Here is a 17,368-nt window from a genome sequence, read left to right on the forward strand (position 1 = left end):
AGAACAATAAGCAAAACACTAATCAATTGCAAGGCAATAAGTAATGCTAGAAGGAATAGACACCGAAATTTATCCCGTGGTATCGGTGATTTGCCGATCACCCCTAATCCACGTTGAGGTGGACTTCAAGCTCTCACTCGCTCCTCTATCAAGACACGACTTGATCTTTGAGCCAAGTGGACAAGAAATCACTCAATACCTCGATTCCACTAATGTCACCTTTGCCGCTCCGGCGAGGTAGGCGCGAACCCCTCACAATCAACACCGCGGCTTCTCCACAATCTTCTTGGAGAGCTCGACGGAGACAATCACCCGAGCCGTCTAGGAGGCGGCAACCTCCAAGAGTAACAAGCCAACGACGCTTGCTCGGTGTACCACCTAGTGCCTCAAGAATCACCAAATGATGCAAATGCACTAGGAACCCTCAATCTCTCACTAGAATGCAATCTCAAGCAAAGAGTGTGAGAGAGTGAGTTGGAGGATCACAAATGAGCTCAATGTGTGCAAGGAATGGCCAAGAGAGGTCTCACACACGAGCTACCCTTCTATTTATAGTCCCCCATCTAAAACCAACCGTTATGTGCAAAAGGGGGCAGTTCTGCGCACACGCGGACCGTCCGCGCCCTAGGGCCGGACGGTCCGCCGTACACCATAACGGCTATAATGACCGTTGAAACATGTCAGAGCAGACTCAAAAGGTGGGTCCGGACAGTCCGCCCTTCAAGGCCGGACCGTCCGCGACCTGGCAATTTCAAACACCCGAGCCTCGGATCAAACGGAGTTAACACACGCGGACCGTCCGGCTATAAATCCCGGACCGTCCGCGACCTGAGACAGTACTGTCCGGACTGGTCCCCCGGACCGTCCGTAGTACAAATCTATAAAAACACACAGTCCCTGTCCAAAACCGAGTTAGATACATGCGGACCGTCCACGCCTCACAGGCAGACCGTCCGCCTATAATTCAGGGACTGGCCCGAAGCCACCTTCCTCTGGTCAGGACTGCGGACGGTCCGGCCCGAAGGCCCGGACGGTCCGCAGTGCAAAAGAACACAGAGTCAATACAAATGGTCAAACCTCGGACCCTCTGGAGGATCGCGGACGGTCCGCCCCCAAGGGCCGGACAGTCCGCGCGACCAAGACTTCTCAAGTTTCAAACAAGCTTTTGAATGAACTTTTAACTCACGAAATGAGAAGCGCTGTTAGTCCTTATGCAAATGCAACTACTTGATGCTCTATGAGGCACTAAGTTTTACACAGATCTAAGTCATTGACCCCTCTTAATAGTACGGCTATCTAGCCTACTAATCCGGTCAGGTATCTTCTCTAAACTCCTCAAGACCGGCAAAAGTAAAACCTATATTATACCTTTGCCTTCATCTGATCCACAACCAATGCGTATGACTCTTCAACATTCTTATTTCTATGTGGTCCAACCCTGCATTCTTATTTCTCCAAGAATCGTTAGTCCACAAGTAGTTGTCATTAATTACCAAAACATTACCAAAGGGGCCTAGATGATTCACACCGTTGGGGCCCGGCATCTTGAGCTTGAGGTAGGTGTAGTTGGGGACGGCCATAAACTTGGCGTAGCATGGCCTCCCCAACACTGCGTGGTAGGTTCCTCGAAACCCGACCACTTCGAACGTGAGGGTCTCCCTTCGAAAGTTGGAGGGCGTCCCGAAGCAGACGGGTAGATCGAGTTGTCTGAGGGGTTGGACACGCTTCCCGGGGATGATCCTGTGGAAAGGCGCAGCGCCTGTCCGGACCGAGGACAGATCGATCCGCAGGAGCCCGAGGGTCTCGGCGTAGATGATGTTGAGGCTGCTGCCTCCGTCCATGAGGACCTTGGTGAGCCTGACGTTGCCGATGATGGGGTCGACAACGAGCGGATATTTCCCCGGGCTCGGCACATGGTCGGGATGGTCGGCCTGGTCGAAGGTGATGGGCTTGTCGGACCAGTCTAGGTAGACTGGCGCCGCCACCTTTACCGAGTAGACCTCCCGACGCTCTTGCTTGTGGTGCCGAGCCGAGGCGTTTGCCACTTGCCCACCGTAGATCATGAAGCAGTCGTGGACCTCGGGGAACTCTCCTGCCTTGTGATCTTCCTTCTTAGCGTCGTCGAGAGCCTTGCCACCCTCCGCGGGTGGCCCGGCCTTGTGAAAGTGTCATCGAAGCATGGCACACTCCTCAAGGGTGTGCTTGACGGACCCCTGATGATAGGGGCACGACTCCTTGAGCATCTTGTCGAAGAGGTTGGCACCTCCGGGAGGTTTCCGAGGGTTCTTGTACTCGACGGCGGCGACAAGGTCCGCGTCGGCGACGTCGCGTTTCACTTGCGACTTCTTCTTGCCCTTCTTCTTGGTGCCGCGCTGAGTTGACGCCTCAGGAACATCTTCCGGTGGGCGGCCCTGGGGCTGCTTGTCTTTCCGGAAGATGGCCTCAACCGCCTCCTGGCTAGAGGCGAACTTGGTGGCGATGTCCATCAGCTCGCTCGCCCTAGTGGGGGTCTTGCGACCCAGCTTGCTCACCAGGTCGCGGCAGGTGGTGCCGGCGAGGAACGCGCCGATGACATCCGAATCGGTGACGTTGGGCAGCTCGGTGCGCTGCTTCGAGAATCGCCGGATGTAGTCCCAGAGAGACTCTCCCGGCTGCTGGCGGCAGCTTCGGAGATCCCAAGAGTTTCCAGGGCGCACGTACGTGCCTTGGAAATTGCCGGCGAAGGCTTGGACTAGGTCGTCCCAGTTGGAGATCTGCCCCGGGGGCAGGTGCTCCAGCCAGGCTCGAGCGGTGTCGGAGAGGAACAGGGGGAGGTTGCGGATGATGAGATTGTCATCGTCCGTTCCACCCAGTTGGCAGGCCAGCCGATAGTCCGCGAGCCACAGTTCCGGTCTCGTCTCCCCCGAGTACTTTGTGATAGTAGTCGGGGTTCGGAACCGGGTCGGGAACGGCGCCCGTCGTATGGCGCGGCTGAAAGCCTGCGGACCGGGTGGTTCGGGCAAAGGACTCCGATCCTCCCCGCTGTCGTAGCGTCCCCCCACGCCTGGGGTGGTAGCCTCGGCGTACCCTCTCATCGAGGTGGGCCCGACGGCTGTGATGACGGTGCTCGTTGCCGAGGCGACCCGGGGCCGCAGACGCTGTGTTGCGCGTGCGCCCGGTGTGGACCGAGGCTTCCCGCACGAATCGGGAAGTCGCGGCACGATGTTCCGAGGGGTACCCCTGCCTTCGGGAGGCGGAGCTTTCGGCCCGTCGGACCACGGCGTCCTCCAGGAGATTCTTGAGCTCTCCCTAGATACGCCGCCCCTCGGTGGTTGATGGCTCCGGCATTGTGCGGAGAAGTATTGCCGCAGCAGCCAGGTTCTGACCGACTCCATTGGAAACCGGTGGCGGCCTTACCCTGACATCGTCGGTGATGCGGTGCTGGATGCCCTGGGGGAGATGACGCGCTTCTCCGGCCGGAGGTTGGCCCGCCCATTCCTGCCCGATGTCCCGGCGGATCGGCTCAAGCGTTCCTGCTCCCTCGTCGAGCCTGGCCTGCATCTCGCGGATTTGCTCGAGCTGTGGGTCATGACCCCCCGCCGGGACGGGGACCACAGCTAGCTCCCGAAGGATGTCAACGCGAGGCACGGGCCTAGGGGGATCACCGTTCTCCGGTATACCAAGATGGTTGCCTTCGCCGGTACCCCCTAGATCGACGTGGAAACATTCGCGACTTGGGCCGCAGTCCTCATCGTCGAGGCTGCGGCTACCGTCGGAACAGTCGGAAAGGCAGTAGTCGCATGCGATCATGAAGTCCCGCACGACACTAGGGTTACCAAGTCCGGAGAAATCCCAACAGAGGTCGGGCTCGCCATCTTCCTCGGACCCCGAGGGCCCGTAGGTCGAGACGGCCGTCAGCCGGTCCCAGGGTAACCGCACACGATACCCAGAGGGTTTGGACTCGCCTCTATGAGAGTGTCCACCGAAGCGGAGTTGCTTGGCGGGTCGAGGCCGAATCCAAAAGACGCGAGATGGGAATCGGTCAGTACCTTTTGGTCGACGGGCGGTGACGAAGTCACGTCAGGGACTGACTGCACCGTCGTCTTAGGTACGAGGGTGACGCCCAGTAAGTCCTTCGCGAGCGTGTTGGCGTCGTCCGTTTGCTTGAGGTTGGTGTGTTGCGGGGAGACGACGCTCGTCTTCGTCTCAGACGCGAGGCCGATGCCCGACGCGCTCTCCGTTGGGGCGCTGGCGCCGTCGACTCGCTCGACAGCCAATGAGGTGCCGCCTCCTGCTTGGCCTTGGTTGCCCCGCCTCCTCCTCCGTCGGCGGGGGAGGGGACGGGACAAGCCCGAATGTCGTCCTTCCACCACGTGGGGAAGGCGTCGTCGATTTCCCCGCCAGCGGGCGGGTTGTCGACCGCCATTGTCGCTGTCGCGCGGCGGGGGAAGGAGTATCATGTCGTAGCTGCCGTCGAGGGACATGAACTCAAGACTCCCGAAACGGAGCACCGTCCCGGGCTGGAGAGGTTGCTGGAGACTGCCCATCTGGAGCTTGACGGGAAGCTGTTCGTCAACACGCAGCAGGCCCCTACCTGGCGCGCCAACTGTCGGTGTTTCGAAACCCGGGGGGTCCCTGGACCGACGAGTGAATTGTCGCCGCGTGCCCCAGCCCAGATGGGTCGGCGCGAGGCGGAACGCGAAGGGGGGAGAAGCAGCCGGAGGGATACAGGCGTGGGAGGTGGAACCCGCGGCCTTTGTGTTAGCCCCACACCCAGGTCGGGTGCGCTTGCAGTAGGGGGTTACAAGCGTCCACGTGGGAGGGAGCGAGCGGCCTTGCGCGAGCGCCGTCCCGTCCTTCCCCGCGCGGCCAACCCTCTGTAAGAGGGCCCTGGACCTCCCTTTTATAGGCGTAAGGAGAGGATCCAGGTGTACAATGGGGGTGTAGTAGTGTGCTAACGTGTCTAGCGGAGGAGAGCTAGCGCCCTAAGTACATGCCATCGTGGCAGCCGGAGAGGTTTTGGCACCCAGTTCGTGTGATGTCGTGGCCGTCGGAGGAGCGCTGGAGCCTGGCGAAAGGACAGCTGTCGGGGCTGTCGAGTCCTTGCTGACGTCCTCTTGCTTCCGTAAGGGAGCTGAGAGCCGCCGTCGTCACAGAGCATGCGGGGCGCCATCATTACTCGTATAGTGAAGCGAGTCAGATGGGACGCCGGTCTTGTTCCCCGTAGTCTGAGTCAGCTCGGGGTAGGGTAATGATGGCGCCTCCTGTCGACGTGGTCGGTCCGTGCCCTAGGTTGGGCGAGGTGGAGGCTCCTCCGAGGTCGAGGTCGAGTCTGTCTTCCAAGGTCGGGGTCGAGTCCGAGCCCGAGTCCGAGCCCTGGGGTCGGGCGAAGCGGAGTTCGTCATCTTCCGGGGCTGAGCCCGAGTCCGAGCCCTGGGGTCGGGCGGAGCGGAGTTCGTTGTCTTCCGGGGCTGAGCCTGAGTCCGAGCCCTGGGGTCGGGCGGAGCGGAGTTCGTCGTCTTCCGGGGCTGAGCCTGAGTCCGAGCCCTGGGGTCGGGCGAAGCGGAGTTTCCTATGACGCCTGAGGCCGGACTTGGCTGCTGTCAGCCTCACTCTGTCGAGTGGCTCAGCAGTCGGAGCGGCGCAGGCGGCGCTGTCCTCTTGTCAGACCGGTCAGTGGAGCGGCGAAGTGACTGCGGTCACTTCGGCTCTGTCGACTGGAGGGCGTGCGTCAGGATAAAGGTGTCAGGCCACCTTTGCATTAAATGCCCCTGCGATTTGGTCGGTTGGCGTGGCGATTTGGCCAAGGTTGCTTTTTGGTGAAGACTGGGCCTCGGGCGAGCCGAAGGTGTGTCCGTTGCTGGAGGGGGTCCTCGGGCGAGACGTAGAACCTCCGGGTCGGCTGCCCTTGCCCGAGGCTGGGCTCGGGCGAGGCGCGATCGCGTCCCTCGAATGGACCGATCCTTGACTTAATCGCACCCATCAGGCCTTTGCAGCTTTATGCTGATGGGGGTTACCCGCTGAGATTTAGGAGTCTTGAGGGTACCCCTAATTATGGTGGTGGCTCTACTTGCATTACTGCCCGTACAATAAAATCCAATCCAAAGACGGCATCATTCTCTGTTCCTGATTCAGTTTCACTTTTAGATGGATTAATACGAAGAAATAAGCAAGTAATATGTATAGTTTTTTAATTCTTACTGGCACATCAACAGTAAGGACTTGTTTGATACTCTATTATTCAACTCAATTCATATAGATTGAGATGAATTGATGTGTAAACTAGTTCACCCTAATCCACCATAATCCATGTGAGATCTTGTTCGTTTAGACCAATCCAACTCTGAGTTAATATGGATTTCATAACCCAAAATAATATAAGCCTACTCAAAAAATTTATTTGGCTAAACTCATCTTGGACTATAACCCAAATATTTGGGAATTTTTTTAAACTATGAAGACATAGATTCTATTAATAGTTCATTAGGTATGGAACAAATCTATGAAAATATTGCACAAGTTTATATTAGAATCCAAGGATCAAAAAATAACTAGCTTTGACAGATATATGGATTAAATGATGGATTTAATCCTACTAAGAGATTTGATGTAAGGTATGGATTCATTTAATCCAGATCCGAATTAAATCTATAGTAGAATTTTTTTCCTTATAATCAAATAAAGGATGAATTGAGATGAATATTAGAGTATCCAAACATAGTTAAGAGGTGTGGTTTATCTGCTCGGATATGTTGATTATCCTTTCCTTTGACGATGCCCGTATATCTCATGTGAGCAAAGTTTTGTGATTGACTACGCGCATGCAGAACAGAGACGTCGAGTGTATGTGAATGCAGAGGACAAAAATCATATTTTACATTTTTGGATCCACAAAAAAATAATACTCTATCCGTCATGAATAAAATTTATTTTATTATTTCAGTTGATTTATATAATAATTAATGTATTTGTTTTATATATACTTCTAAATTTATTCTAATTAATTTAAATATAGATATAAAATTAAGAGCTAAAACAATCAATATTTGAAAAAGATGAACTACGAAAACATGTTAATAAGCAGTAAGGTACTATTTAGAGCATTTTGCAAACCGCGACAACAAGAGACTAAAAAAAAGCAAATTTGCCGTCTGCAAAACCCCTCCCACAGCCGTCGCCCCCCGCCAGCCCGCCTGCGAGAGAAGTCCGCTTCATCCGTTCGCCGCCTCAAGGACGGTAAGGCTAGCCGAATGCTTGATCTTATTCCTTGTCTGTTTCACTGTAGTAGCTGCAGGGTTTTGAGGGTGGGATCGAGACCGTGATTTATCCAGGCGCCGCAGTTTTGCTAGGGTTTTGCCTCCATAGCCGAGCGCCCGAGCCTTGCCGCGCCCCGATTCCATGGTCGGGGGAGGGAATTCCTAGCCCATATCCCGACCGTATGATTGGCGCTACCATCTTCGCGGAAGGAAGAGGTGGGGCGGGGTTGGGCGTAGAGAAGCCAATCGGCGCGGATTGGAGTATATTAATGAATGAGCGCAGGTTGTTGAACATTGAAACTCGCCAGGTTTTGCGGAGTTTGCCGCCTGGGATTTTTCTATCGAGATCTACAAATCGGTGCCTAGGATTTATGTTTTTTGACCCTAATCTTAGTATCTTACACGCGGGGTATGGATAAACTGTCTTACAAAGTGTTCTAATGTTTGGTCTTAGCCGTGTACAGTACAAAAGACTGATACTCGCCAGCAGATTGTGTGTGCTGACTCATGTGTCTTACATGCTTTTTCCTAGGCCACCTACTGTACTTTGACAAGCATGTGTTCTTGTAGAAAATGTCTTGCAGTCATTTCACAGTAATTATGTTGGCAGAAATTCTGAATGCCATTTCTTGAGAATTTTTAGGCATTACAAATCTTATGGTATCACATCCATAATGACCAAAATGATTGTCTCAGGCTGAATGTGTAATATTATAACCTACTCACAAGTCACAAATCACATTGCCAACCAAAACTCCAATGCATATATTCCAGTAGAGATCCTCTCCAAGTACTTGTTCATCATTCTGTAATCTTTGATATGTTGTTTTTGGTGATAGTGACTAGAAGCCGTGTGGAATTTATTTGCTTCACTCTTTGCTAGATGATTGTACTGAATTGCATTGAATGATCTGAAATTTCTGAATCCTCACTTTGCAGAGATGGACACATCAAGCCCTGCAGCACTTGTCAATGCACAGATGCTGAACATGTTTGTTGGGCGAAGAGTGCGCACGGTTGTTCAAGTCCAACACAATGAAGGTGGAGTGCTTGTCGGGCAGTCCACCGATGGCCATCAGTTATGTGTCAAAAGTGCCATGGACGTCCCCGTTTCACACTTTATGGAGGTTTATGGAATTGCTGAAAACAGCCAGACCATCCGTGCTGAAGTTTGCACAGATTTTGGTCCCAACTTTGGTGAGATTTCAAATGCCTTTGGTGTTTGCCTCGGCCCTTTGATTGCAATAGTATGAACCTTAGTAACCGAGAACTGTGAACGCGGCCACGTTCCTCGTTCCGAGAACGTTCGTTCCATTCCGGGAATGTGGGAACAATCTCGTTCCCATAGTGTTAAAACCTAGTTTTAGTAGCGTACCGTGTATCACGTTCCCGTTTCTCGATCCCATCGATCCGGGAACCTGGTTACTAAGGTATGAACTGTTAGTGTATTCAGAGTGCTACCATGGTCTAAACTTCCCCACATCCAAGCTTGCTAAATCTTATTTCACTCCATGTCATAAGAAGACCAGTAAACCCATGCCCCTAATGTACACCAATTTAACCATGCAAAATCTGTGAAAATTTGAGTTTCACACTCCTAATGAGTCATTGGCTACAATTTTGTCCTCCCTTATGGTAATATTTTGCCTGGACCCTGACCTTGACCTATGAACATTAAGGAGCAACCGAGAAGTAAACAAGCAGTACTGTTTGTCCCCTTCTTTTCTGAACTTGTCAGAGTGCCTGGGTTTTTCCTAATCGGATGAGCAAATATATGTTTTTCATTGGGAACTTGATCTTGTTTTTTTAGAACATCAGAGCAGCCTAAGTGATTTTCCTGTTTATACAAATTACAGAGGCAGGGAGTAGGGGGGAGGCGAAAAGCCCAATTATTTAAACTGCTGTTAGTATCTGGACATTTAGGATGTGGATTTATAGTTAGATGTTGGGTGCTCCTTGACCTAGAGCAAAATTGACTCCAATTGTTACAAGGAATATTCATTGTATTTTTTTCATGTCTCACCGCCTTGACAAGGTTTTGGTCTATCCCCATATGGCGATAAGTATTCCTCTAAGATCAATCATTATCTTAGGGTGTGTTTGGTTGCAATGACAGGACGGGATGGGATGGGACGATCCCTCAAATAAGTTTGTTTGGTTCAGAGTCAAGGGTTGGGACAGGATTATCCAGTGTTGTCCCAGTTATCCCTAAAAAATTGGAGGGACGGGAGAGAGGACGTCCCTGTCCTGACTGTCCCGCAACCAAACACACCCTTAGAATGCATTTCAGGATGGGAAACAGCTTATATTATATGGCAGGGAATTTAACCATGCTACCCAGTACCCCCTATTGACAACAAGAGGAGCTTATTATGGCTTAAAGTCGTGTAGATATACTCTTTTTACACTTGAGATGCAAATAAATTTCTTGTACTTAGGCCTCTCTTCTATGTTGTGCCTTGTTGCAACAGCTTTAATCTACATAGCATCCATACTTTATTTTACCCTATATCCATAACATCATTGATCTTTTCACCATGTTTATCTGGTAGATCCCAAGGTTTTTGATGAGTTGTGCAAGCTGGCGAGTGGCAGGTTCAAGCACTTGTTCCTGTAGAGATAATCATCGCATGGAGGATCTTCAGCCAACTGAAGCTTGTTTGAAACTGAATGTTTCGGCTTTAAATTTAAGATTTGGCTACATGTTCCTTCATTGCATGGAGGACCTTCAGTACCCTGTTACTCGTCATTACTGGACTTCTATTAGCATGTATAAGCAACGTAGGACTGCGAATACAAGCAAAATATGTCATGTAGTTGAAGAACCTATGGTTTTTTTCTACCTTTAGGCAATCCAACCCTAAGCTAAGCAAAATATGTCATGTAGTTGAAGAACCTATGGTCTTTTTCTACCTTTAGGCAATCCAACCCTAAGCTTTTTATGTTGCTGTCGCTTGCATTGGGACCCTGAGTTGCTACAATTGTCATGGAGTTTGATGAGAGGAAAAATGATTCTAATATGCTAGTTCTAAATGTCAATTGAACTGTTGGAGACTTAGTTTAGTGGTAGGATTTTAATTTTTTAGTTGTAAAGGGGTATGAGATGTTAACTTGACCTAGGTGAGTCTAAATAGGGGTGGTGGTGCACACATGGTAAAAATAGTGCTAGGTAAACCTAAGACCATGAAAAAGTTTGAAAGAAAACCTAACTTAACAAATGTTTGAAAAGAGCGGCTTAGAAAGCATGTAGCAGCACTAGATGTGTTTGGAGCTATACCGGATAGAATCTAGATGAAGAGTGCTCTTGTTAGAGAGATCTTTAATTGAAGGTCCATATGAACAAGATCAATGTTTAAGATATTTGTTTATGTTAAGGGTCTCAATCGAAGTCAAACACCATCATGCGTAAAAAAGCTTTGAATGATGGGTAATGTCTAAGCTCACAAGAAGCCAAAAATTATGTGAACTTACATCTAATATCTCTTGTTTCAACACTAAAAGTTCATATAAGCAAGGTTCTTTTGAAAACCTCAACTTTTTTCACATACTCGAGATATGTTGTCATCAGTCACCAAAAGGAGAAACTAAAAGCATTTATGCCCTAGTTTGGTTTCGACGATTAATGAAAACATAAAATTATTGTGACTAACATATGCTTTATAGAAACAAGGTAAGCTATGTCAGAATACTATAGAATGATTGGGCTTATGAGGTATTCATGTCCAATTGTCTATGTTGATAGAGGTCATCAGACAATTTTTAAAGGAATGGACAAAGAATTAAGGATTAACTAGTTTTAAATGTCAATGAGGTCTTTTAAACACTTAGAGTAGTGATATGACTTTTGTTTTTCTTTAGTCGTATTATAAATGGGACATGGGATAGGTAACTTGACCTGGCGAGTCTAGTTAGGTGTGCTGGTACACATTTATGAAAACTAGAGCTATATAAACCCAAGAGAGCCCAAAAAAGTTTTAAATAAAACCTAACTCTAAAAGTGACAGAAAAGAGCGAGTTGGAAAGTCTTCACCATATTTGTCTGGTACTTTATCACATAGAACACAGATGAGACAAATTCCTAATAGCATTTTAGAGTTACACCGACATGTCTAACATTCACCAAGTATGGTGTACTAGATAGTGCACCCAAAGAGCTTAAAGAATGTTCCGTTAGACAAATTGTTCTCATTGGTGTAACCGATGTGCCACTAGACCGAGCACCAGACAAAGCATCTAAAGAGCATGAAACTGCGCTAAGAGACCGAGTACTCACCGGACGTGTCTGCTGTGCCACCAAACGTGGAACGGGGTACTCATTGAGCATGTCTAGTGTGGCATCGATGCCTGCATTGGATGCCACATACAATAACAAGTTCAGAAGCTAGACGTTGAAGAGGAACCAATATGTCTAGTGCAGTGGAAAAGTGAGTACCCTCTTGAAATTGCTCCGTGAGGTTGTAACGGTTAGTTGTACCCCTTGGAACTATTTATACCCCCTCAACTCAACATCTTGAGGTTTGTTGCCCCTTTCGATAGATAAAGCATCCACCTAAGAGTGAGAAAGATCCTTTGCATGGTGATGACATTATAAACTTTATAGTCACATCGTTAGCAACCCCAATACTATATAGAAAGTGACTTATGTGCAGCCATCACCCTCGTTAGGCTTGTCATGGTTATGTGAGAGTTTAGTGTTTGTTATTCTTGCTGATCAGCATTACCTAGATGGCTAGATGGTGACTGGGAGTGCGGTGATCACTCGAAGAGTTTGTGGGTGTCCCGACTAGGCCTTGTACACGATTGTGAACGGTTCATCGTACCGAAGCGGTGAAGAACTAGCTCGTAGAGAATACTTGGTCTTTGCTTTTATAAAGTGGAGTAATACCCTTGCGCGGGTGCTCCAACGAGAATTAGTGAGAAATGCTGACTCTCCAACAGTTTGCCAAAAATATCGAGGATTCTAACTCTTACTTTATTACTATACATAAGCAATTTACTTTTAAGTGTTTACTTTCTTAGAAATTGCTACGCTAGCATATGGTTGGACCCTGGGATGCACATATATTAGGCATTCGGACGAAGTTGGAGTTGCAGTTAGAATTTGATTCATAGAAAAATTAGAGAAATTCTTCAAGTAATATCAACCAATGTGAGTCAACCTGATAAAGTCCCAAATTAATCTGGGCAGATGAATAACTGAAGCTTGAAGCCTCCAATGACAATGAGACTGGCATGGTAGATAATAAGATAAAGCAATCCAACCCGAAGCAACAGGGCCATGGAGCACTGAAAATTCATGGTACCCCACTACTCCTACAGCCTACAGTAGGTGTATGTATGGATCAACAGAACCAATCAGAAGAAGGCATGTTCGTTTGTCCAGGAATAGACCAGGATTCGGATTCGTTCTAGGACAAAGCCGCCGCCGCCGCCGCCGCTGCAGCAGCAGCCAGTCCAGCACTTCTCAAGGGCACATTTTCATGTCCAAGCGGCCGACGCGGCCACGATCCACAGCCTGCGGTTTGGCTTGCACTCTTCTGTCATCTCTGAATACATTTTCAGTTGCTAAGCATTTTCACTCAAATGTTTAGAGAAGTAAATACTGATGGTATGGTGACCGAGATGATGAATATGATTATGCCGAATGATTGCTATAGAGAAACGCTTCGAAGCCTGAACACTATCATTCCAAACCGCTTTGCTTCTTTAACGGGGTGGATGGATGGATATGGGTGGCAGATTGTTTTCTTACACCTACAAAAGCGTGATCTTTTGACTAGGACATCCCATCTTTCACCTGATTTGCAACAAGAGACCAAAATTCAACAGATGGGACAAAAACGTCTCTCTTGTACTCATTGGCTGGCTTAGCTGTAGTCCAAGTCCTGTTAAGAACCAATCAGTTAAGGGTTTTAATTTTTCATTAAAAAAAGAACATTTCTTAAGGATCTTTAATCCAATGTACGACAGACAAACACATAGCTGTAGCATTTGTTCCCATCAAGATGAAACACACACACACTAGCTACGACACTAATACTCCATAGTCCATATAAAACATTACCATGAAAGAGAACAAAATTTGAAGATTAATCCACACCTGTTTCTCTGTCTCACGATAGATAAGCAGACAAGCAGCGTAGTTAAAACTGAGTCATTTTCCTGTAAAATGCCGTGGAATGAGGCATAATAAATTGTGGCGTGACTTCTGGCCTAAACACCTCTCCTTCATCCTTCGTTTGCTAGCTTTTCGTGTTCAGCGTGAAGAGAAGAGGGGGTGCGTGGACTTGGCGAGCCCCGTAGCTCCGGCTGCGAGCCCCGAAGCCCAGGCACCCGAGAACCAGGCTCTGTCGGTACGGCAGCGACGTGGTGCGCCGAGCACTGCCGCCGCCGCCGCCGCCCGGCGCCGCGGCCCTGTCCGATGAGGCGGAGCGGCGGCCCGGCGGCTGTGGCGCCGGGCAGGGCAGCGGCAAGTTATTGGACGACGAGCGCGGCGATGGCCAGATAGACGGCGGCCAGAAACCCGGCCTGCTGGTGACCTCGGCGCTCCCGGTGCCTGACGACGATGCCTGGTCCGCCGCCCCCGCGCAGTCGCCGCCCGTGCGGCTCAGGAGGTCCCGCAGCGATATCCGCCGCCGACTGTTCTTCGCCGAGGACGATGACGAGGAGGAGGAGGAAGACGATGAGGCGGACGCGAAGGTGTCGGAAGGCTCGGCGAAGGCGGCGCCCCTGGGGCTACGCGTCGGGGAAACGGACCTAGTCCGGCGAGTAGCCCGCGGCGAGCGTCTGTCCCGCTCCGCCTCCTCCTCCTCCTCCTCGCCGCCGCCGCTGCCGCTGCCCCCCTCACGCCCGGCCTCCTGTCGTCGGATCGGGGAGAGGCAGCCGACGCGGATTCGGCCGGCGACGAAGAGCTCCTCGGCGGAGCTCATCGCCGCGCCGCCCTTGGGTCCGGGTCCATCCGCCATGTGCGCGGCGAACTCGAAGTCCCCCGCGGCGGCCGCGCAGCAGTCGGCATCGGCGGAGGCGGCGGGCGAGGCCGCGCCGGCGGCCGTGGAGGAAGGCGGGGAGCGGAGGATGTAGTGCACGGGGCTCGCCGGCGCGCTGAAGAAGTAGGGACCGTCGTCGTCGACGTCGCCCGGCATGCTTCGGTGGAGAGGGCAGTGGGTCGTCGAGACTGGACTGGACTGGAGAGAGAGAGTCACCTGGCAGGGAGGCCGAGGCGTGCGGGGTTTTGAAGGGAACGGAAGGCGGGCGGGCTGTGGTGCTGGCTGCTGCATGTCAGCATGTGGAAGGGAGGGGACGTGTAAACGACGGGAATGTATTGGTTTCAAACGTTTGCCGTGCGACGTGGTGTCTCACCTTCTGCAGTTTTCAATTCAAATTAGTCGCCACGGTCGAGGATTATATTTACAACGTCAAAGTGGTAGCTGGCTGTACACTGACGACTCATTTTCAATCAAATTAGAGCCTATTTAATATAGGGTTTCTTGAGACAGAGGTAAAAACAGATTAGGTATAGCTATCGGTATCGAAAATAGATAGTGCAAATACCCGTTTTTCGGATATAGATTCGAATACTTTTATATTCTGATCGGATACAGGTAGTACTCGGATAGTGCGGCTTTGGATTTGGGTCGGATTTAGAGCAAGAACTATCCGGCAAATACTTGGATATTCGGGACAGATACGAGTCCTAGGTTCGGGTATCTGTTTTTCTTTTTCTTGTACAATATTTTTATCAAATAATCACTTTCACGTATGAACTCGGATAAAGATAAAGTTTATATGAAAATAGCTTATTAATAGACTATATGTCATGTGTTAGACTATATTTTGTTGTATTAGACTATTGTGTGATTCGAATATTGTCATTACAATCAAACTATTATGTCAGACTATTGTATGACCTCAACTTTTCATTATATTGTCATGTTGATCTATGGTCTATGCAATATTCTCCTTGCGCTCAGGAGGTCCGACAGCAATATACGTACGTCGTCGACTGTTCTTTGTTAGATTTAACAAATGCACGTGCTAGCCTTTTTATAATCACTATGCATACCTCTATGATTTGTTGTATTGTTCTCGTTGCTCATTTATGTAAGGTCTAAAAGATTGGATTTCGTTTGTTTCACTTACCTTGGGGGTAGCTGCAGCAGGCCGGAGCGAAGCCAGATCAGTCGCCCACTACCGGACGACCTTGTGATTCATGTCCACCTTAAAGTTGGCTAGGAATTTTGTTTGTTCTTCTTTGATCAACTGCTCATTGTGTTCCTTGAACTCCTGCTAATATTAAGCCGACAGAATCTCCATAGTCGGCTCAATGATGTTGCTGGGAGAGACATCAGAGTTATCCTTTGAACCGTCCATTGAGGGCTGATCCGATGGATCCTCATGCCTTGTCCTAGTGGAGTCGCCAAAAAGTGTGTTGGCACCGATCTAGGCACCAATCACAGTGAGATGTACCGACGGTGGTGCCCTCTACGGCAGCACGAATTTTTCGAGACCTAGGCCCGGTGGTCCACGACCTATAGCAGGGGCTAAGTTTTCTCTACGTCGAGTCGGACGGTCCACGTGTGCGCAAAGATGGTGGCGTTGACAACAGGACCTGGATCTGACATCCTAGGAGGGACTCCGTCAGGGAGGAGAGATCCTAGACTTTGTCTTGGAATCGGTAGGCCACCCAAGATGCCTCCAGACAACGTAGAGTCGAAGAGAGGTGAAGATTGAGGTGAAAAATGCTACGCTAATGTCTACTCCTAGGGCAAAAGGTAAAGAACGGAAGATATATTGATTTTTGTTCGATTGTTGGTGCTTCAATCGGTTGTACCACTTCAAATATATAAGCAGCAGGTCTGGACCCGTTTCTAGGCGTCCTCCAACAACTCTCACAAGTTTAGAGGCATAAACATGCGTGGAGATATGAGTTAATCCGCCTACTCTGACCCAATCGTAGATTGTCCGCGCCTAAGGCCGGACGACTGTGCTCAATAGGTCTCATCCAAAGAAAATGCATGATGGGTGTTGTGATTTCTATCGAGATGTTTTGCTAAGGTGACACTTTGGACTCCATTTCTACACATTTTAGGTTGGGAGTGCTCTTAGGGTATGTACAACCCTGAGCCTTTGATTGGTTTTTCAAGTATAAGAGATTGTATGTTACAATCCTGAGCTTATATCACAAATTTAGTTAAGAGACAATATATATATAGAGTTGTGTAAAGACGAGCTCTTAATGTAAATATAGTCTCTTGAATTTTTTTTACTTACACTCTTAAAGATCTCTTAGAGCATCTTCAACAAGGAGGTCTAAAATAGAGCCAAAAAATTAAAATATGACCACATTTAAAGTATTTAAGGTCTAAAAAATATTTACTCCAACAATTAGGCCTTAGATAATGCTATTTACGGAATAGATCATGTTATTAGAAAATAAATAATTGTATATTAAGAGTAAACAATGATATGGCTCCAATATATAAGATACTATATTTAGAATTCGAGAGACCGAGCCTTTTATTTGTTTGATGGATTCTTATGAAATAGAACCATCGTTGGAAGGTGCCAACCCTATATTTTTAAAAAAAGAACCTTGTTTAAGATTTGTATTAGAGATGCTCTTACTTAATTGTGTTAGGGCATGTACAGTGGAGAGACACCAAAACGGTTCTCCAAGCACATGAGACAACTAAGAGACTCTATTGTACAATGGAGTGTCTATAAACGTAGTCTATTAATAAATACAGAATTAAATGTATTTGTATAGCATCAGATCGATAGAACAGACGACAAATTCGTACAGTGGGAAGTGAGGCGTCTGTTGTTACTTGGTTTACGAGTCAGAGGCGTCTCTTCACGGAGAGACGGCTCTAAGATTTTTTTGCAAATAACCCCCTAAAACACCTTAAGAGCCCCCACATTAAACACCACTGTACATGCCCTTATACGTGAGGCAAAGCCGCAAAGATAATAATTATTATTACGAGGCGCCAGCGCCAATGAATTAGGGTTCGAAAGAAACAACCAACGATCGAATAGCTCGTCAATCAAAGCGGGCTTCGGCTATTAATTTATTAACAACTTTTTGTTTCTCCACAGCAAGCACCAGCCCCGTGCAATCGCGATTGACGCCC

The 17,368-nt window shown here is 49.0% G+C and overlaps 2 protein-coding genes across 3 annotated transcripts; one reads left to right on the forward strand and one right to left on the reverse strand.

The window, feature by feature from the left end:
• Positions 1 to 7,111: 7,111 nt before the first annotated feature.
• LOC100126965 (uncharacterized) lies at positions 7,112 to 10,184 on the forward strand. 2 transcript variants are annotated; one of them, NM_001349630.1, is made up of 3 exons: positions 7,112 to 7,215; positions 8,175 to 8,432; positions 9,788 to 10,176. In NM_001349630.1, the coding sequence occupies exons 2-3, from the start codon at positions 8,177 to 8,179 to the stop codon at positions 9,850 to 9,852; spliced, it is 321 nt and encodes a 106-aa protein (NP_001336559.1). In that variant the 5' UTR covers positions 7,112 to 7,215; positions 8,175 to 8,176; the 3' UTR covers positions 9,853 to 10,176. The 2 variants fall into 2 exon arrangements, with proteins under 2 accessions (NP_001336559.1, XP_020398363.1); XM_020542774.3 differs by having other exon boundaries at positions 7,209 to 7,518; positions 9,788 to 10,184.
• Positions 10,185 to 13,123: 2,939 nt separating this feature from the next.
• Positions 13,124 to 14,569, reverse strand: LOC103634698 (uncharacterized protein DDB_G0271670). Its single transcript, XM_008657292.4, is given in 2 exon segments — positions 13,124 to 13,536; positions 13,538 to 14,569. Coding segments are annotated over 2 exon segments (1,020 nt in total). The 5' UTR covers positions 14,513 to 14,569; the 3' UTR covers positions 13,124 to 13,491.
• Positions 14,570 to 17,368: the final 2,799 nt, after the last annotated feature.

This window comes from Zea mays, chromosome 8 (assembly GCF_902167145.1).
Source record: "Zea mays cultivar B73 chromosome 8, Zm-B73-REFERENCE-NAM-5.0, whole genome shotgun sequence".
NCBI classification, from domain to species: Eukaryota; Viridiplantae; Streptophyta; class Magnoliopsida; order Poales; family Poaceae; genus Zea; species Zea mays.

Bases quoted from the DNA above. Each gene is read 5' to 3' on its own strand.
- LOC100126965 (XM_020542774.3), top strand. The intron at 8,433-9,787 runs GTGAGATTTCAA...TTTATCTGGTAG, and splicing joins AGATTTTGGTCCCAACTTTG to ATCCCAAGGTTTTTGATGAG.